This window comes from Simochromis diagramma, unplaced genomic scaffold (genome assembly GCF_900408965.1).
Source record: "Simochromis diagramma unplaced genomic scaffold, fSimDia1.1 OVJJ01000602.1, whole genome shotgun sequence".
Taxonomy (NCBI): domain Eukaryota; kingdom Metazoa; phylum Chordata; class Actinopteri; order Cichliformes; family Cichlidae; genus Simochromis; species Simochromis diagramma.
This window is the reverse complement of record NW_024387040.1, coordinates 1,016,429-1,039,225: the sequence shown is the minus strand read 5'-3', so window position 1 is coordinate 1,039,225 and position 22,797 is coordinate 1,016,429. Positions and strand designations below refer to the sequence as shown.

Below are 22,797 nucleotides of genomic sequence, written 5' to 3'. Positions count from 1 at the left end.
TCCGCAGGTGCTTTTGTAAACCTGGAGCTGGTAAATACAGATATGAATGCATGACTAAATGTGATCAAAAACAAAAACTATTGCGTTACAATTTGAAAGTAATACAACAACCATAACAAAGATCCATGACACATGAAACTCTTCTTCTTTTTTTTTCATTTCTCATGTAAATTTTTCTCACAGATTCAGCCACACACTGCATCTTAGTAGCTCACTGGTCATTGCAGAACCCCATTCGTTTGCTTTTCTGAAGCAACTCGGCTAAAAGGTCAAGATACCTCTCCTGCACGAGAGGCACAACTTGCTGACCTTAACATCAACAGCCCCATGAAGAGTACTGTGGAAAGATACCGATGGCTGCTTGACATTTTTGCCCAGAGTTAATAAAAATAATAATTAAATACAAGAAAAATTAAATCTTATTATTAGTGTCTTAGAAGGAGAGTTAAAAATAATTACATAGTGAAACTGGACTATAGACTGAGCCTAACACACAGCTATCCAGGTGAGATTTTGCCTGCAGCCAAACATTTATAGAAACTTCTTATAAATGATTTAAGCACAAATTAACATAAAAATAAGTGACTCGGCTCTTGTCTGTGAAAAGTATACTGTTTGTTTTTTAAGATTCATAGTAACACGTATTAAGGTAAAGATTAGCACTATAATAAGCTTTTGTAAATTGACATTTAATTTTGTATCAGTGCACTGTTTCTACCAGAGTACCATTAGGCCTGTTGGCTATGATTAGGCTGTGTTCTCCTCAAGTAAAAGCCAGAGAAGAGGTGAAGTGAAGTGAGGCATGGGGAGGAGAGAAGATATACAGTAATTTCGCTGGTGTGACATTTTCCCATAATCCCTCCCAAATGCCACTAGTGTCAGGAGGCAGAGCAGCAGAGAGGTGGTGGAGCGGAGCCATATCCCATCCTAACACATTCCCTACCCTACAGATGAATTTGTACGTTTCTGTTCATGTGCACTCATGTATAAGGTTTGATGAATTTCAGTTAAAAAGTGTTAGTGGCAGTAATTAGCATTAAAAATAAAGCAATTAATGAATCAAAAGTCCATGACAGATTCATTACTGACTGGACATTGCACATACTTATAGTGAGAAAATGTCCTGCAACCACAACCTTACTTTATATTTGGGTTTCCCTCTCCCTGACAGCCAAATATCAGCTGAAGTTTAGCCTTAACCTCTTATGCATAAGACATTTTTTGCCAATGTCTAAATGCTTAAGTATAGAATTTTGCATTAGTGCCTCTAGGTGTAAGTATGCAATGGGCAACTCATCTACATTAATAGCCTGTCTCGCTTTGGTCATCCTTTTGTCTCCCAGGCCTCAGATACAGGATGAAGCTCATTGTAGCAGGGAAGAAGGCAGATACACGGGGTTGTTATTATCCCAAGGTCACACACACACACACACACACACACACACACACACACACACACACACACACACACACACACACACAGAGGCCACCTCAGAAAAGGGAAAATAACTACAATGGGCAATTTACCCAGAACAGGCAGGGATGACGGCCAGGACACAGATGCACACACACACACACACACACACGTTCACATGTGCACACACATGCACACAGACACACACACAGCTGTGCCTCAGGGCCAAGGTTCTGGCAATGCATCATTACCCTCCCTTGGAGGTGATTCCATATCCCAGCATGCATTTCTCATGTGGAGAGGAAATTACCCCTGGGCCGTGCTGAGAGCCAATAGAGTGTGTCCTCTGTCCTCTGTCGGTTTCTCTCTCTTTCTTTCTCTTTGGTTAAGTCCCCTTCTCACCCTGTAACTGTGCTCTCCCACCCTTACCGTCCACCCTCCCTTGCTTTCTCTCCAAGCCACCCAGTTACCACGACATCTTTTCATCTTTCTCTATCTTTCTCTCATTAACACTTTTTCCCCGTCTTCTTTCATTTTCTATGCCTCGAGAAGAATACAGATTAATAAGAAAGCATGCAAATGTATTGATGGCTTCTCTTCTTTCTGTCCTTCCCTTATTTTCAGTCAAGCAGCTTTTCATGGTGACATTAAGCATTCAAATTGACAATCAATTATGTCCCAAAAGTGGTAAACAGACAGAAATACAATCAGCTAATGAATAAAGTCTGAATAACTCTGGTGAAAATAACTAATAGTTACATCCTACAGACAAGCGTTTATTTTTTCATCTAATTTAAAAAGATATGTCATGTAAAATGATCATGACCAATGTCAAATCAAGCACTGTTCTTCTATAAAACCTCAAACTACTGAGCAATGATGTCATCTGCATCTTTTATAATAATCTGAAAGTGAAAAAGCAGAAAAGAGATGTATGGACAGCTCAAAAACATTATGCATCCAGCCACAGCTGTTGCAAACAGAGGCATTAAAGCTGTGTAGGAGAACGCCAAAAGCAAAAGTATAGAGCCTATCAGTGAATTTGTGGTTCTGTTGCATCAGTGCTGAAAACAGCCGTCCAATTTAGCAAACAAGAAAAAAAAGACACAAACCAAATGCTAAAAGCAGTAACAGTTCTTTACCTAATTTACTGAATAAGGAGAACACTGTATCAGAATCAGAATGTCTGTCACGCACACAAACATGCACAGGTATCTCATCTCTATAGTTATACTGTACATAAACCATATGTGGGTACAGAGATCCAAACAATACACTTGCATAAACTATGGTTACAAGAAGGGGATACAGGCACTTTATTCCCTTTCTTTTCCTCATAAATAAACATTTGTGCTCAACAAGAGCCATCACTGCATAATTACACCCTCCACTGCAGCTTCTCAACGCATACAGACACCCATAAACTCATACAATGATGTTCCAGCATTGTCATGCGAGGGTATTTCACTTTCTTTTTGTTTTTTGGAAACTGTTTTGTTTCTCTCTCCGCTTCCTCCAGAGAGAAATGGTCCGCCTCAGGGCGGCGTCTAGGAGTTGGGCGTTTTCCCTCACACCTGATCTGCATCTCTTCATGGAGCGTGCAGTATATATGTAATTAATGCATGTAATTGGGTCATTGCCAGATTGTCTTCACATCTTTGGTGGTAACCGGGCTCACCTACTACACGTAATTTCTTCCCTTGGTCAGATGTAATCTGTTCTCTCTCTGTTCCAGCTCGACTGGTCTGTGATCTCCAGCCTTCTTCTGTGGAGATTTCCAAATGCTTCTCAGTACCAGTAAATCGTGCCTTCCTAACTGGGTCCTGACGTCCCGTCGTTATGACAAGCATCCTTTACACTCACTGTGTAACATGCTGTAATATGCACATCACATATGATTCTCTCTCTCTCACACACACAAACATGTAAATGCACATCCTCTGTCCTGTCTTTCGCAGCCTTGGGAAAATACATAAAAGCCTACTACACGCTCAGTCTGCATGCACTTACAGACATGCCCACTACTGATCAGTCACCACTGATCTCTGTTTCTGGAAACATTCAATAAGGGTGGCTCATGTTCTGTCTTCCTCTTCCTCTTCCTCACGTCTTTGGCACTTCTTTTTTCCAGTGTTGTCAAATTCGCTACTCTTGCCCAGTTAGTATTAGGATATTCTAATCAGTCAATCTCCATTTCAGGCCGGCTGTTTTTTAACGCTCCTTCTCCCCATCTTCACCTCATCCACACAGGGGACCTCATCCAATCTCATCATCAACTGTCTCAACTACTCTGCTTCACCATCATCGGAGTCTGGACTATCTCATGTCTATATCCTACCTTCATTTGGAATTATGCTCTTCTAAATTCAACTTGTATTTTGGATGTTCACATTTTAGGCACTCTCCTTATTGAAATAAAGTGTTGAGTGTGATACTACTGACAATAAATAGTCACAGTCAATCACTTTGGAAACGTTCTGCAACTTAAGTTTATGTTAGAGGCAGTCGCTCCTAAAAAGAGCCACTGAGGTATTTTTAAAGTTAAGTTACTTTAACTTCAAATAACGTTGGATATGGATTTTTTAAATTTTAAATTTACAGATTAACACAAATATACACATTTGAATAATCCGTTATTTAAAAAGAAAAATGTCAAAGCCAACTAGAATTTATATCTAAAGTAAGACGTTATTGGACTTTTACTACTAGATTTACTATTTACATTAGATGTGCAACATCAAAAGAGCTTATTGGCTGCCTTGAAATGCTTTTGTTTTTCTAAAAAACACAAAACTACAACACTAAAGGAAAAAAAACATATATCATATGAAATAATTAAAATAGTCTTTAACAAACTTTAACATCAAATGTTACTAATGCTGCAGCCATCACTGCTGCGTGAATACGTTTGGAGGAGAAAATGTAAATGAGGCAAGTCTGATTTAAATGACGAGAGTTTGATTTATCTTGAAGTCTTGTGTCTATGTTTCAGGCTCAGTGTGCGATTAGATAAGTCGAGCATTTCCCCACAGCTGAAACAATGGTGTAGTCTTGTTTTTGATCAAAATGGTCCAACTATTTTCTTTCTTCCTTCCTGTCAATCCTCATAACTGCAGCGCAGTGAATTCCCATTGCATAATCTAACTTACCCTTTATGTTGTTTCTCACCCTATTACATGCTTTCCTAAGCCCCAAGTTTGAGAACAAAAACCACTGGTGCCTAACTCCCATCTTCCCCAAGTTAATGTTTCTCTCTCTCTTCCTGTATGCCCAACATCGTTCCCTCCCTCTGTCTTCTTCTCCTTCAATCTCTCAAGGTACAGTATAGCTTATTCCCTAAACAAATGCAGATGCCATGCTTTCTTCACTCACTTAAGAGTCTCCAAATCCCCTTCATTTGTTAAAAATGTTCCCCTTCATTATTGCCTTTCGCTCCTCTTTCTTCTCTTTGTTTATTGGTTATGCAAGTCTGCACTCAACACTTCTCATCATCTCACTCCCTACACTGTTTTTAATATTCATTTTAAGAAAGAAACCCAGTGGGGGTGACAATCGCTTTACACCCAGAACGCTTAGAGGGAAACGCACAAACTTTCTGAGACGCTGCCTTAGACAAAACAATAATGGGAGACAGTGTATCTATATTTTGCCCTTGCCTTCTCTGCACTTTTCCTCTATTATTCTTATATTTATTCTCCCCATGCATGTTGATCACCTAAAGACCAACCTTAACTTTTCCTCATTTCCCTCGTCTTTCTGCATTTCCCTCCTTTTCTCTTTGTGTCTATTTTCTTCCCTTCCTCCTGTTTCTCCAGCTTTATTTTGCACTGCTCCCTTTAGCTTTCTCATCAGTAATTCCTTCTTCCCTCCTTCCTTCCACCCCTCATCTATCTTGTCTCCTTGTCTTCCTCCCACCTCTCTGTACTGCTATCCATTGACAGATATTGAGTTTTCCCTTCATGTTGCTGTTACCACCTCTTGCTTATCATGCTCACTCTTTTGCAGCTATAATAGCAGCATGTCACTGGCTACCATGTATGCACACACACATTATACAGTGACATATACACATTAATCCATAAGATATGCTAATTTTGATTTTGATTTTGATTTTATTGATTAGCATTCAAATTCAAATCTCAGTGAAAACAGTGAAAAAAAACAAAAAACAAAAAAAAACAGTGAAAACAGAACAAAAATCTACCATAAAGAAAGAAAGCATGAGACAAGGCTAATCAAAAGGTATTGGCTGAAGCATTTGCTTATTACGCCAACCCTTTTCACAAAATATCTTTTTATATGCAGCTCCTGTACACAGGGCTTGAAGAAAATAATAAAACAAAGCAAAAACCAACCAAACAAACAAACAAACAAACAAACAAACAAACAAAAAAAACAAAGAAAAAAAAAACTTTCCACCTTAGATAAGTAACTACATCAAAGCAAAAGAATCAAGAGGTTGTTTTTTTTTTCTCCTTTTTGCTCTTTTCATTCTTGATTTATATATTTTTCTATTACTCTATTTTTAAACATGTTTTTAAACAAGGAAAATGAACTACACCTTTTTAAATCACTGTCATAACTATTCCACAGGTTAACTCCTCTAACAGAAACACATCTCTGCTTTATATTTGTCCTTATCTTGTTTTTTTTAAAGAAATCTGTTCCCCTTAAGTCATATTGACTCTCTCTGACTTTGAACAGCTTCTGAGTACTGGGGCAAAGCAAGTTATTTTGTGCTTTATACATTATCTGTGCCATTTTATATTCAACTAAATCATAAAATTTCAGGGTATTCAGATTAATAAACAAAATGTTAGTTGGTTCTATATAGTTTGATTGGTTTATAATTCTTATAGCTCTTTTTTGTAACTTCAAAAGTAGGAAGAGTGTTCGTTTTATATGCATTACCCCATATCTCCAGACAGTAAGTCATATATGGAAGCAACAGAGTACAATAAAGTGTGTATAATGATTTTTTGTTCAGGACATGCTTTGTTTTATAGAGAATAGCAATGGTTTTTGACATTTTTGTTTTCACGTGGTTTATATGAGACTTCCAACTCAGCTTATCATCAATTATCACTCCAAGAAATTTATTTTCGTACACTCTTTCAATTTCAATTCCATTAACCCTGATTTTAGATACATTTTTCATTTGTCTAGTGCCAAAAATAATCAATTTTGTTTTCTTTATATTTAATGATAACTTATTTACATCAAACCAGTTTTTTAATATATTTAACTCCTTTTCCGCCGTAGTCAGAAGCTGTTCTAAGTTTTTACCTGAGCAGTACAGAGTGGTATCATCAGCAAACAATACACATTTTAACAGTTTGGAAACACTACATATGTCATTTATATATAATATAAATAATTTAGGGCCCAGCACAGAGCCCTGAGGAACACCACAAGTTACCTTCAACTGCTTAGATTTTACATTATTGAATTCGACATATTGATATCTTTCATCCAGGTAACTTTTCATCCACTTGTATGCTATCCCTCTTATGCCATATCTCTCTAGTTTATTCATTAATATAGAATGATCAATTGTATCAAACGCCTTTTTTAAGTCTATAAAAACACCAACAGTATATTCCTTATTATCTATTGCATTAGATATCCCTTCAACAAGTTCCATCACTGCCATTGAAGTGGACCTTTTCGCTCTAAAACCATGTTGGTTATCACTTAGGAGATTATGCTTCTCAATATATTTATCAAGTCTATTAACAAATAACTTTTCTAAAATTTTTGAGAACTGTGGGAGTAGTGATATTGGCCTATAATTGGTAAACTGACATCTCTCTCCGTTTTTATGGATTGGAATAACTTTTCATTTGTGAGGGAAACACACCAGTTTGAAAGGACAGATTACAAATGTATGCGAAAGGTTGCACTATATATTCTATAATACTTTTAACTAATATCATGTCAATACCAAAACAGTCAGTGGACTTTTTATTTTTAAATGTCTTCACAATGTTAATTATTTCTCTACGAGTTGCAGCACCAATAAACATGGAGGACACATTCTGAGTAATATGTTTATTTAGGTCGTTATTATTTCTTGACTCTGGAATTTCTTTTGCTAAATTAAAGCCAACATTTACAAAGAAATCATTAAATTCATTTGCAATGTCTTTAGTTTTATCAAGCACAATATCTTTATCTTTTTTAAAATAATCTGGATAATTCTTATTTTTGAGCCCTTTTTGATTATACTGTTTAATATCCTCCATGTTTCTTGTGTGTTACTTCTACTTTGCTCCAATAATTTGTGGTAATATTCTTTCTTACTTGTTCTTATAATATTTACTAATCTATTTTTATATAACTTGTACTTTATTTCAGCATCTTTTGTCCTCTGTTTTATGAATCTCTTATATAGATTATTTTTCTTTTTACATGCATCTTCTATCCCCTTTGTGATCCATGGCTTATTTGATCTGTAATGCTTTCTAGTGATTTTCATTAAAGGACAATGTTTTTCATATAGTGAAATTACAGTTGATAAGAATGCATCATACGCACTATTTGAATCTTCATTTGCAAAAACCTCATTGCAATTGTGTTCCTTTAAGTCCACCTGGAGGGCAGCAATGGCTCTTGTTGTTCTATGTCGTATCATATCAAATATTTGATTCTTTTGTTTAGTTTTAATCCCAAAATAATTTTGAAAAATTGCAAAAACAGGAAGATGATCGCTTATATCAGTTATAAGAAGTCCACCTACTATTTCATGGTCAATTTTATTTGTGAATATATTATCTATCAATGTAGCTGTATCAATTGTTATTCTACTTGGTTTTATAATTACAGGGAAAAGGGAGTTACTATACATTGTATTTATGAAATCTGTTGTTTTCTGATGTCCATTTGGGTTCAGCAAATCTATATTAAAATCACCACAAATTATTTGCACTTTTTTATCATTTAGGTTGCTAAACATAGCAGCAAGTTTTTCATTGAATATCTCAAGGCATGAACCTGGTGTCCTATAGATGCAACTTATAATTATATTGTTAGCTTTTTCAACATGAATTTCAATAGTGACACATTCCAATATGTTATCTATGGTGCTTGACATGCATTCAATCAGACTACATTTCAAAACTTTATCTACATATAAAGCAACACCGCCTCCTTTTTTATTCACCCTGTTCATTGTAAATAATTCGTATCCTTCCAGTCCCATTTCACTAACTTTCTCATTATCGAGCCATGTTTCTGATATTGCAATTATATTAAACTTTTTTAACTTACTTAAACATTCTGTAATTTTAGAAAATTTTTTATACAGGCTTCTACTATTGAAATGTATGACAGACAATTCATTTGCCATTTTAATATTCACATTGAATTGGTCGTCAGTATAGTACTCACAAGTATTATTGGTGTTATTGTAGAAGTGGGTATCTGGGTCAATGTTACTTTCAGGGTCATTCATGTTGTGCTCTCTAATTGATTATATAAAAGACATAGTCTTTCGTTTCGTGTGTACACACATGTACACACACACACACACACACATTAAAACATGCACACATAACCTCTGCCCTCACTCACAGTGTTCTTTGTGTCTAATAGCTGCTAACTCATTTAGCACTTCATGTTAGCTCAACTAGATCCAATTACAGCAAGAGAGAGAGTGGAGTTTGAGTAGGAGGCCATTTAACCTCCTGACAAAGAGAAATCTAACACACTTCAATTCAACAATATTAAGCACAGTAAGATAACTGCATAAAAAATACAGCTAGAAATTAGGCATTTAAAGACACCTTCAACTGTACATAAAGTTAAAAATAGTAATGATGTAACATAATAGTAAAAATCACTATGCAATCTGCAGGCAGCATTCACCACAAAGGCTCAGATTTGTGAAAAAGATCTTTAGTGTTGAAGTCAACCAGTGTACAAAATGCTTGCAATTCTACCATTTCTTGTTACTTTGCTGGAGGAAAAAAGTGCAAATGGGGAAAAAATGAGATTTCTGTCTGGATCTGTGCACAGAAATCCATGAAGCCTGAGGCAATAAGGGAAGCAAAATGATCTTGACTGTGCATACAAGCAAGTATGGCAATAACACTAGAGGGCCAACAATAAACACTTTCATTGCAAGTGCATAAAGAGAACAATGTGCGTATGCCTGAGTGTGTTTGTATGTGAAATGTAAGCGCTAAACCTACTCCTACATTGGCTCGGTTTTCGTATTATGAGTATTACAAAACAATCAACTTTTAAAAGTTCTAAAAAGTCCTCTGCTACATATCCACTTACACCCTCTCTCCCTCCATGCACACACACACACACACACACACACACACACTTATGTATAGAAATACATTTCAGCGTACGACTTAATTTATTAAAACAGAAGTTGATCTCTCCAGTTATACAACGGATTAGCTCATTTAGCCTTTTAGGTATGCACTGCCTCTTTTCATCATCAAGTACTAGATTTAGGATGTGAAAATGCAATCGCTCACATTTTCTTATCTTACTGACCTATATTCACTTCTGGCTCTCCAGTATCTCTTTGAACCTTCTGGAAACATATTTCTGTCTACTCTTACAACTATTTTGTTATGTTATGTTGTTGCCTGTGTGAATAATATGCCTTAATAAAACATGTACCTCGCTCAGAATTGATACTACTTTGCTAAAGAAGAAGTGTTTATGAACAACAAAGTCCAGAGTGCAAAGAAAAAGACAATAATCGTTCCTTTTGTGAAGTAAACAGATACGATATTCTAGTGTAAGTCAGAAGTGCTGTGTTTATTTTATAATAACAAAACTCACCAGATATGAGCTTTCACTTGATTGGGTACATTGGCTGTTGTGAAATATGAAGACTGTCTTGAGCCAGTCAGTCTAACTATATCATCAAAAGTAGACACATCCTACAGTAAGACTGCAGGATTTTGTGACGGACTTTACCTTCATCAGACTGTGCACATGCTAATCATTTCCCCCCTCTTTTTTTACTTTCATTGTCACTGTTCTTAATAATCTCCCACTCTCTCTGTTCACTGTGTTCTTTCTCCCTTTCAGTGACTGACAGCTGCTGCTGAGACTTGATCCACCCATCTCAGTCCCTCTTGCTCTGTAATTAAAGGAATTATACATCAAGAGTCCTGTGAAATATGTATTAAAAAAGACGGGGAATGAGCTTTGCTTAATTGCAGAGACAAGAGGATGGAAGTGATCACAGCCCAGTAGGATGCTTTTACGCACAGCATGACACTATGGGAGGTGAAAAAAAAAAGTCTCAAGCAACTGGTGTGTGACTGGAGTAAAACAGTGTCTTATTAGATAGTTTTTCCTCGTAGATATGAGGTAGCTGCACTGGACAAAAAAACAGAAGTTTAATTTGGCAAAAACTTTTTGTATATTTATGAGAGATTTTCCTGTCAAATTAAAGAATAATTTTTGGGCATAAAGACCTGTTTTTAGAAAGCTTTAGAAAAAAACCTGATGGTCATGGCTGAGTTGAGTGTGTGACTGTTACTAAAGGTTTTTCTTAACCACAAGACCATGAAATCTACCTGTTTGTGCAGAAAAGCTTTGACTGTGAGTTTATAAGAACACTGCAATTTTAAGCTTTTTAAAGCAACTCCAAAGCACCATTGTGATTTTACTGAAAGTAATAATTTGAAACCTTCGGAAACATGATTGGAGTTATGAATATATGATGAGCGTTGGCAATTCAAACTGAGGTCAGTCATAAGATGTCCCTTGATTGGAGCTTGTAATCAGATGACAGATCACAAAGTTTGAATAATGGCATGATCAGTGGCTGACTATATTAATCTGTGTGTAGAGCTAGGTGTTATTAACATTTTTGTAAAGTTAGGACAAAGTCTTGAGCAGTCAGTATAACATCCTCTGAAGTGACTCATGTGATGTGCACGTGTGTCTAGGCATTGTATTTTTTATTATGTTGAACATACAAGCTGTGATCCAATAAACCCCTAAACAAATACATGTATACACAGATACTCATGCACACAACACACACTCTACAACTCTCTTTTTTATCCTACCTTGGATCTTTTTGAATAGAGTCAATAGAAGGTGAACGCTGCAGGCTGCCTTCGGGTGGCAGAGCTGGTCCTGACTTGCTGTAGGGTGATTCCACCACTGAAGGGCAGTACTGCAGGGTACGGTAGGGGTCAGCCACATAGGGATCTGAACCATATACATCTCCGCTACCGCCACTCGAGGTGTAGCCTGGCCCCACTGTGGCATAGTTGTTGGTCCCGCCGCGGTTGTAGTTTCCTGTTCCTGTGCTGTGACTTCCAGTGCGCTGCAAAGGGGCGGAGTCGACACCAGGGGAGGAGGGTGCTATGGCAGGAAAGTAGGGACAGAGGACATAACTTAGGTCACGGACCTGATCATGGATACGCATGGTCAGGTCTACAGAGGAGAGCGAATGAGGGAAGAGGAGGAGAGAAGGGCAAGGACACGAGCACAGGAGAGGAAGGACAGAAAAGCAAACACAGCGATGAACAGTCATTTGGAAAAAACTCCATATAGGTAAAAAAAAAACATTGGCCTTATTCCCATGATTAAAAGAGAGAGATTATAATCTAGTAAGATAAAATTAAACACATGAAATACTATATCATAAATCTATTGACAATTTAACACAATTCTTGATAGCTGTACAGCAGAAATCACTGTAAATGCCTGTTTTTGTCAAAGCCAGTTCAATCCTACAGTGCCAACGGCACATTAAAAAATGGTTGTGGAGTAGTTCTGCCCCCATGTTTAAGAGAGTGGCAAGGAAAAAAATACTTTTGACAATGAGAGACTACAATCATTGTTAGAGTTGTCACTGAAATGACACACTACTCCATCAGTCTGCAATAAAATATGTAAACTTTGCTCTAGTTCATGCGAGGGAAGGGATGAGTCCACACACTTTGAGAGATCATGGTGAGGTCACCCTGGTGATCAAAAAGGACTAAAAACATACATAAAATGTATAAATAAAACAACAACAAGACATCTCTCTTTGGAGTGACTTTGAAATTGAATTGGGATTTGCTGGAGGGTGTAAGCAGCCTTTAGGGGCACAGTAGCTGTCTTCCCTCCGTGATGCACTGAAACAGTGGAGTGGTGATATATCAAGGTGTTAATGTGAGTCTGGGGGGCTCGTTTCTTTGGCTGTAAAAACACTGAGACAGACCGTGGAGGGGGGGGAATCCATCTTATCCATCATTAGGACAAAGGTATATGCAGACTGAAAACAGCACGTGAAAAACACCATAAACATCTTACTTCAAGGAGTAAGCAATAAATCACAGAGCCTTGTAATCGATATGTGGCCGTATGATTGGCTTAGGCTTTAACATAGGCCAATGAACCTCCAATCACAAACAGAATTAGCCTTTAAAACCTGCCTTGATGAGGCAGACTAAAACTCCCCATATAAGCAAATAGAATCCTATGCATTTCATATAAACAGATGACAAGGAGCGTTTACCAGCCAGAGCACAAATTAACAAAAGACTGGAGGTTATGTGGAAGTGAGAGTGTGCTGAGGCTGAGTGTCTTATCGTTACGTGACCAACAAACCTGCTCTTTAGCACTGTCTCGAGTGCTGGCATTTACCTGACCTTCACAACCCTCTTATCACTCTCTTTTTCACCTCCATCTCTCTCTCGCACACTCACACAAACACACACCCATGCATCTGATCTGCCCAACCTATTTTGTACACAAGGCTGACGAAACCATTCCTTTAACAATCCTATTCCATATTCTTGAACTGAACTTCTTCAAACAATTCTGGAGAACTCTATGAGCGGCACAAGAAACCTTAGGGATGACGTAATCACTTTAGCATATTTTTTGTCTCCTGGGTGACACAGACACAGCACAGACATGCATGAGCATTTAAGTACAGACAAGTTTGTGTTTGGATGCCTGCACTCTTTAAAATGAATGTGCATGTAAGGAGCACTCCCGTGATCATCATCATTTAAAAATGAGAGAAAACAGAAGAAGGACTTTGGTTTGACTTTCCAGCTTTTTTTGTTTTTTGACTTAATATCGTTTCAGCTGCTCAGCTTGGATTTGTCAACTTCTGGTTACCACTCGTACTTTTTTTTGTATTTAGGCCACATAGCATGCATTATGGAGAATGGACAGCACCACCTTAACGAGTGCACACTGACTAAATCCTTTGCCCGCCCCAGCAGCAATTTTGTCAGTTACTGGCAATCCAACTAGGGAAGACAGGGCGATTGGATCACAATCCTAGTGCGCACTGATGCCCCAAATTTGACAATCCAAAGAATTAGGCAGGAAAACAGTGGATGAGTCCAGGGGAAAGAAAAGGCTGCAGCTGAGAAAGCCACGTTTTAGAGAACAAAGTCAGTCAATACAGGAAAAAGAAAAGAAATGCGAGGCAATGGAGGGAGCACATACAACAGAGGGTATAGGAGGGTAATGAAGCAGCATTATTCCCATCAGAAGCAAATCCCAGACTTTTCTGTACTCTTAAAATTGTGTCTGCGGTGTGTCTGTCTTTCTGTCTCATTAGTGTCCGGGTTTTAGACTAACACCACCAGTGTCAGTGTGCACTCACCGAGAGACTTGACAACCAGACAGGACAAACCTCAGAGCAAAAGAGGGGGTGGAAGAACAGTGAAAAGAAGGGAAAAATGTCATGTCAAATTATTTTTATAGCCTGCGCTGTGACCACTAAAAAGGAGTGTCCTTGGTTATAAGCTAAAAAAGTAAAGGAAAAAGGAACAAAATCAAGAATGATGAAGAGAGATGGTTGGGAACAAAGAACAGAAAGAATCCTCCCAAAATGTGCTGCCAAATCACTGTTTTAGCCGCTCCTTTTGTTTTCATACTCTGTTACAGTACTTTGTATTCTGCTTCCCCGTGCCTCTTTATGCAATTCATTTTCCTACTCACACAATCTTTCCTTCTACACTCTGCGGTCTCTTCTTAAACTACTCTAAGTAAATGGTATGCTACTGAATTTATGATTTGTTCAGTTAATGGTGTGGTCTGAGTGATGGATTGACCTCTGGGGCCAATACTGCCTGCCAAATCAGGATGTGGGTGTCTGATTTATGCATGTGTATCTTGTATTTGTACACCTGTGTTTCTTCTCGTGTTCCTTACTTTTGAGAGCAAATTGGGACTTTAGACTGTTGAAGTAATTGCATTTTTGACCAAAAAATTAAGTCATTCGGGACCTGAAAGTAAGAATAAGATCTGTTGAGGTTAGATTTAAGCATATAATTGAGCGTTAACGTTTATATATGGAATAAACACACAGTGTGAAAGGGTGTGTCTATCATGAGTTTGCTGAAGACCAGCAGAACGCAACTTACAGGGGTGTTTCATGAAATATTAAACAAATCACGAAACATGTGGTGTTGTGTATACCAGATACACACACACGTGCACTTTCCACTAACACGTCTCACACCTAACGCTCTGGCAGCGTGAAATTGTGTTTGAGAGGAAATAAAAAGGCGGGTGTGTCTTTGTATTCCCTTGAATCTGCAAAGAGTAAACAAATTGCGGCTGTGCTCCTGCTGGCAGATTAGCGACGGAAAGGGAAACTCTATTAGTCATTTGACACAGTGATACCTCTGCAATTAGCCAGTCGGCTGAGGGGCCGCCTCGCTTGATTTTATTTTCTTGGGCTGCTGCAACTAGGAAAACCTTTCTGAATGCACAAGAGATGGAGGAAAGGGGAAGGGGGAGAGGGAAAAACTAGGGGATAAAACCAGCACTTTAAGCTTTCCATATCCATCTAAACTTCTTATTCTTTCATTTCTGCTTCAGTGTCTTTCAACTGTACTCTGGTCACTATCGTGTTTCCTGCATCAATTCCTTGCCCTTTTCTCTTTCTTTGCTTTTTTCCGAATTCTCCAGCTCTATCACTCTCCGCCTTCACCTCCATCCCTCTTTTAGCTCGTGGATTTCTTCTGAAACCTCCCTTTTGATTTACCAACCTCTCCCTTTTACCGTAGCTTACTCCTTCTCTCATTCCATTTTTGTCAGTCGTCCTCTCCTCATCATCGTTTCATTTGATGTTTTGTGTTCCTCTTCTTCCCTAACAAGCGTCTGTCTTTCTCTTTCTTTCCCTCCCTTCACTGTCGTTCTAGTAGACTATGTGATCAGAGCTGAGGACATGTCCTTTCTCTCGACACGCTTCACTGCTCAGCACGATTACACAAAGCCCCATCAGTACAGTCTCTATCTCTCTCACATACACACGCTCACACAGACATCGCCGTCATCACACACACATGGATTACTAAATGTGCCAGTGATTGACTTAGACTGAACATGCATGCCTGTAACGCATCTTCTTCTAATGCTTTAAGGTCATTTACCAACATGCGCACGCAACCTTGGCTTCAGCAGCCATGGAAGAAGCACATTTCCGAAGATAAATACACACACACTCACACGGACACAAACACGCACCCTGCTTGGATGTGAAGGAGAGTAAGGATTAGTTTCTCCCTCTGTTTATCCCTAGGAGAGCCTCCTGGCCAACACACAGCTCTTGATGTTCCTGAGCTCCTAAACACTGGAAGACCGACACCCCCCTACCCCTACACATACACACTCACAAGTGCTCTCCCTTGCACTTTCAGTATCAAGTATACAGCTTTTTATAGTGTTGAAGCTGTAGGATACTTGTTTCCATGACTAAAGGTGCCATGTCTTTCAGGAATCATGCTGGCTGGACACAGCAGGACTCCAGGATGTTGCTAATTGTTCGTGCTGTGGATGTACAACGGCTAAAATGATAAAATAAGAGAATATTTTGTTTGTATTTATAGGTGATATACACCACTATACATGACACCCTTATAATCATAGTTGCAGAGGTTTGTAATTTCTTGTAACTGCCATAAGAACTCAAATCTGCTCTGATGATAAACGAGTAGATAGCTACTATAAAATAGCATAAGGCCACGGGCTGGTTTTGTTCTTGTTTCCTGAATCTTTTGAGTCATGAGTAATTTTTCAGTCACCTTTCCTTCATGCTTTGGGATCAGCAACTGCTGTGCTTTTAGCCTGTCTTATGGGCCTATTCTAACATCACACATGTTTGTTAAAGATTGCAGATTATTTTGATAATGAGAAAAATCTGACTTTACACCTCTGTGTGTCTACAATAACTCATGTTCATGGACGAAAATTGTAAAGGAAAAACTGTTGACTAATTGACTTGATGACCACCATAGCTGAGGGTACTAGGATGGGGTGGAAGTGACAAAGTTAAAGATGGTAAGGTTTTCATTGGGAGTGACCAAGAGGGACAGGATTAGAAATGAGTCCACCCTTTGACAAAGGTTGTTAAAGGTGGAACTACCAGGCAGGAGGAAAAGAGGAAGACATGGAGGAAGTGAAGGCGGACGGAGAGTTGAGAGAGGGTTGGCGTGACAGAAGCGGTTGTAGGAATAGGGTGACATGGAGGGAATCTAACGTGAGCAGTCAAAAGCAGACAAGGCTAAAAGCCAGATAACGAAAAGATAACCCAGACACACTGAACTTGCTCAGTAAAAAGACGAACCAATAAATGTTTGTGACTTCATGCATAAAGAAATGGACTGAGCAAACTTGTATTAAAATTAAACTACAAAATAGCTGGACTTCCAGTTTAACTGATAATGACTTATTTATTTGAATTTGACCAATATTAATAAGGTAGTAAGAGGGGCGGCTAAAAGAAGATGTACTAGATCATTGTCATAGACACTGCAATGATTATTTGTCACCTTTGTGAGGATATTTAACAAGAACGTGTTATGGTAGGGAAATACATCAAAGTGCAATGAATACCACTTAAAAACAATAAACAATGGATCAATAAAACATAAAAAAGCATCAAACACATGTGATTTCATGAAGACAATCAGTGTTGTGCGGGCTGTGTTATCGCTGATGACAAAAAATGTTTTTTTTACAGTTATGAATAACTGCTGATAAAACTGAGAATATGCTAATCGCTACTGTAAGTGTAAACTGAGTAAGCATGTCACAGAAGCATGTGTGCAGCATTGTGTTCCTGTGCATGCCTTGGGTTTGCAAGGACTGGCGTTTTTGTGTTTGTACATGCCTAAAAACGAGCACTTTTAACACATGTGTGGAGTGTTTTGTGAGTGGGTCTGTGGGGCAACTACTTTGGGTTATATTTAGGAAATGCCATATGTCTTCCCGAAGGAAAGCATTTTGTGCTGATCTTGTGAGTTATCAGATGCTCTGAACTTGTAATTAAAACTTTCTGAGACTTCAGCAAAACCTCCCTGTAAATACTGTGCAAGTTTAAGCTATGATAAAAGTCACCTGGATTCCACATATGGACTGAGCTTTTATCAACAGCATGTTCAACAGCGCTGTCATTTCTAGTTAAACGTACTGTAACAAATCAGTTTATCAGTTTGACAGGCATTGCTGCACATAATATTCATATGATAATCCTGAAAAAATAAATCCATTTTCACTTTTCTTTTCCTCACCTCCTTTTTAAGTCCGTTTTTGTTTTCTTGGTTAATTAAACTGAGATTAGACATTGTCTTTCAAAAGAGAGCTGGCTGCAGTATGACAGTCTGGGCATTTAACCAGAACAAATGTTTTCGCAATGGAGTAAACATCACATTATAAGTAAGTGCAAATTCACACATCTTTCTTTACTGGTGTTGAAAAGGCAGTAGGTCCATTAACAATCCAACAGGATCACAGGCCAAGCTGAAATTGATCTTGGCCAAACAGACCTAATCTAACCTGGCGACAGAGAAATCCTGCTGGAGTGACACAATAAAGTGACTGGGGAGAAGCCAGAAAGTTTAACAATACCGCAGCACTTTAATTTTATGCTACAAGGATTTATCAGGCAATAACTATTGTACTGCACATTAGTAGGGGATGCCGTGACCAGATTTTTGATTCAAGCCTAGGGACTGTGCATCTTCAATACAGCATCTATTCTGATACTTATTTGAGATCTAAATACTGTTGAAGCATTAAGCAGATGATGTAAATGATGTAAACAATCCACTGTTACAGTTGCAGGAACTACAAAGAAACTTATTCTAGTTAAGGCTGTAAAGAGGTGATGCTTCTTTTCCCTCATAAAAAACATTTGGGAGAGTCGGGACTGCAGGGACCACACGAAGCCAAACATAAGCAAGTTTTATTTTGTCCTGTCATCAACTTGTGGAAAAACTGTTAATTAGTGACAGCTGATATTGACCTTCCACCAGCAAAATGTGTTATTTTTAAAAAAGTGAAAGTGATGATCATGCCTCTTGGATGTTCTGCACAGTTTGTTCAGACACTTTGATTCTCACTCTTAGATGCATGCTTGCAGGGTAGACCCTGGCTATCATTAAAAACAGCAGTGCTGCAATGCTAGCAGACTAAGGTGAATATGGAAGAGTTTAGTAACAAGCTTTACAAGCTTTGATCAGCTCTGATGACTTGTTTTAAATCGAAAGTGTCCATAGTGTTTGTTTGGTTTTTGACTTTTGTGCTAATTAGATTTTATTAATAACGGCCATCATGTTTGAGTATAAGGTATAATGTATAATGTTAAAGTATAAGTATATTGTGTATTTTGTTGTACAGTTATTTTATTTTCAACTTTAATTTATATATTTTATCTTATTCTCCCAGTTAAATTTACCCTTCATTCTAATTTGTGTTGTACAGTTATTTCATTTTTAACCTTAATTTATATTTTATTCCTTCCTAGTTAAATTTACCCTTTTTAATTTTTCATATTTATTTCCTATCTTATTCATAGCCTTTTCCTTTTTTGTTTTCCTTAGGTCACGAGCAGTTGTCCAAGCATTTCACTACATATCGTACTGTGTATGACTGTGTACGTGACAAATAAAATTTGAATTTGAATTTGAATTTGAATTTAAGGATGTTCATAAGTGCACTTCGGACAGCCTAGTTTGCAAGCTGATGAATTACTTTGTCCTCGTATCATCAGATCTATGGCTGTACATCATGGACACTCAGGTGAAGAGAGGACCTGAGCTGTCAAATGATCACCACCTGGCAGTGAGTTGGATCAGATGGCATGGGAAGACGCAGGACAAGCCTGGCATAACCAAACATATATTGCAAGTGCGTTGGGATTGCATGGCAGAGGCCTGTGTCTGGGAGATTTTCCAGGTATGCTTCCTATCCAAAGACTCCAAGAAGGCAAAGTACCGTACTTTGACAGTCAGAACCGTCTCTCTGGCTCGCTATGTAACACAAAAGGAATATATTATGCCCTCCCTTAACAAATTAATGTGAGTCTTCCACATTCCCTGAATGTGTATTTCAAAATTTAGCTCAAAACACCCCTTATAATTCTCCCTGTTGTAACTTTATAGTGTTTGTTCTCACTCAAGAAAGATATACAACAAAGCATTGTTAGTTGAATTGACAAAAACCTAAAACCTCAGTCACACCTAACAGTTTTCACTAAGGTGGTTATTTGTTTCTGGGTGCGCTTACATAAACGGGGACATCTGATGAACCAACTGTGTTCTGCCTGCCTCATTACATTATCTAGATTGTCAGGTAATGAAGTTCAATAAAGAATATAAAAAATAAAATGGCAAAAGGAAAATGTGTTGCTGCAAATAAGGCAAGAGGGGAATGCTGCAGAAAATAGCTGTGCTGTGAATTCATGGGTTAATATATTTATTTTACCAGTCAGTGCTCTCTCAGCAAGGCAATTTATTTCATATATGACAGCTGCACATTAGAGTTATAAAACTTTAAACCTGATCCTCTTAAACATTACTAGCTCTTCAGTGCATTGAGATCTGATGCAGTTCCATAGCCTAATGAAGAATGTATGAAACATACTCCTCCAGCAGAAAATGACTGTTGCACTTTACAGCACGGTGTTGTTAAAAGATTCAGTGATAATGTGGCATATCATAGCAGACTTCAAAACACAAATCGAAACAGAACTTTCTTTGGATGGAGTATCTATTTAGCATAAGTAGGCCATGTGAAAATGAAGCCACCTTTGTGATGCTTATATTAAAAAAAGTGGCAAAGTTAGTTAAGGTTAATAACTGTGATTGTGGTCTTATTAGTAAATATACAGTGTACACTCCTATTCACATTCTTTAAAATACAGGCAGCCGACAGTGCCTCCTGTCAGCTACCTAGTAGATACACCTATGGGATAAATTTGAAAATCCTAGGTGATTTTCAGAAAACCTAACCTCTGCTCTCTGACCTTGAGGTCAAACTGGTCCCAAGATTAGTATAAATGCACCTATGGCATTGATTTCCAATTTCTTCTCGAATTATCACATTCACAAACTTGGGTGTTCACGCTGCCCACCCGCCTGCCAGGTGGCGTGACGACAAGACCCCATCAGCTTTTGACAGCCGAGGGATAAAAAGTTAATAAGTTGTTAACAGGTGATTTTCAGTAAGTGTGTTTATGTTTTTTACACCAACAGTCCTACCTGTATTACTGCATGTAAATAGTCATCATACACAGCAAATTCAAAAGTGTTAAATGTTTTGGTGTTAATAGTCTTCTTGCAAAAGTAGAGTTAATTTTACTCTAAGTAGAGTCACATTCTTTTAATGGAACTCTGAGGTGTAAAATGATAGTAGTTAAAATCGAGTGTTAAAAATGAGTGTTTCTCTGTCAAATCTGGAGGTGTTACAATGGAAACATTAACTCTTGACCTCTTAACTCTGAACTCCTACAGGGGCTATGACACCAATAGAGTAAATTCACAGACTCCGCCCCCAGCACGGCTCCAATCGAAGCTGAAGTGAAGCCGTTTCAGAACATTTTGCTCTACATATTTGAGTTGTCTGCCATGCTTGGTAAGTCATTTTTTCAAAGATTGTTTCAATTATTATTATGAGCTTTTACTTCTGTGGCTCTTTGGAGTTGAGACAAAGCTGTGTGAAAGGCATTAGCCATGTTGCTCGGTGATAGCATAATATTCTGTTTTAGCTAGCTGAAAGGTATTGTTTGCGGGCAAATACCACAGCCTTGAAAAAAAGCTTGCATGTGAATTTTCAGTCAAACCTTTGGTCAAATACACCTAAAACAATGTCTAGAATGTGAAATGTTGGTATAATGGTGCTACTTGAAGCCTGAAAACGATCTCCCATAAAAAAAAAAAAAAAAAAACGAGCAAACAGCAGTAGCTGACGTCCTGACTGGATTCTACGTTAGCATAGATCCTTCCAGAGTTTTGTGCACACGGTTTAGGTAAAAATTAAAAAGGTTGAGGTTTTACATTTAGTTCAGTATTACCTGTTGCCTGTGTCTTTGTCTTTTGGGAAAATACTTTACACAAGTAATGGCTCAAAGAGGATTCCTTTTTTTTTTTTTTACTGTGCTGCAATTGTTTACTGGATTATTTGTGCCATTAATTAGTGTCAACTAATTTTTATTCAATCTCTGCACAGGATATGCTTGTGAAGATGGAATATGGGGGAGAGCAGAAGTGCGTTGAAGTTCCACAAAGGGATGAATGAAGGACATGCATATTGTATTGAAGAAATAAGTGATGAGAATGCTGTTATTTGCATTTACCATGTCAGACCTTTTGATAAACAAAATTCTAATGAAAGTGAGAACATGTATACTGTTACATCTTTCAGAAAATGTTTTGAAATTGTGGTGCACAGTTCAGAATAAATGTTTTTCAAAAACCATTGCATGTTTTTAGTAAATGTTTATTTCCAAAAGAAATTTCTAGAAGTTCAGAACAGTAAAATTCCCGCTTTTTAGAATGAATTAGAAGATAACTCTTATGTAGTTAAACTAAAATACTCTTTGAGAGTTAATATATAAACTCTTAACACCAAGTGTTAAATTATCAACTCCAGACAGATTTGGTGTTTAACACTAAATCAGAGTTAACGTACCAACTCTCCAAAAAGAGTTAAATTAACACTCTCTGGTGTGGACCCATATAGACACTTTAATAGTGTTGAAATCAAATCTGACAGTGTTAATTTGGACATGCTGGATTTGCTGTGTAGATGGACTTACAAATATCAAGTATCTATTATGAGGACATTATATAAAATGTTACCCGTCATACCAATTTTTGGTGTCTTTTTAAAAGGCCAAAAAGTCTTTAAATCTTAAATATCCATTAAATAAGTTTGATTAAACACACATAAACACACAATTCAAGTGGCCGTGACTACTATCCGGTCGTTAAGTCTGACGTCACTAGCCGTGTCTGGGCCTAAACTCCGCTGCAGGTCCATATATCAAACGATCACTATGGCATTACTGAGAGTTGAAAAACTGTCTAAAGTCTTTCATCTTTAATAAAATGATCAGCGTTCTGCTCTACCAGGTGTAACAATTGAGTTTAACATCC

At 37.8% G+C, this 22,797-nt stretch overlaps 1 protein-coding gene across 3 annotated transcripts in view; it reads right to left on the bottom strand.

The window, feature by feature from the left end:
* The window catches only part of LOC120741273 (catenin delta-2-like), a 134,729-nt gene that overhangs the window by 94,134 nt on the left and 17,798 nt on the right, over positions 1-22,797 (bottom strand). For 2 of the 3 annotated variants that reach the window (XM_040044057.1, XM_040044059.1), the window contains exon 4: positions 11,464-11,836. In XM_040044057.1, coding sequence (XP_039899991.1) covers positions 11,464-11,836 — 373 coding nt within the window. The remainder of the gene's footprint in view (positions 1-11,463; positions 11,837-22,797) is intronic. The other variant, XM_040044058.1, reaches the window with a different exon arrangement.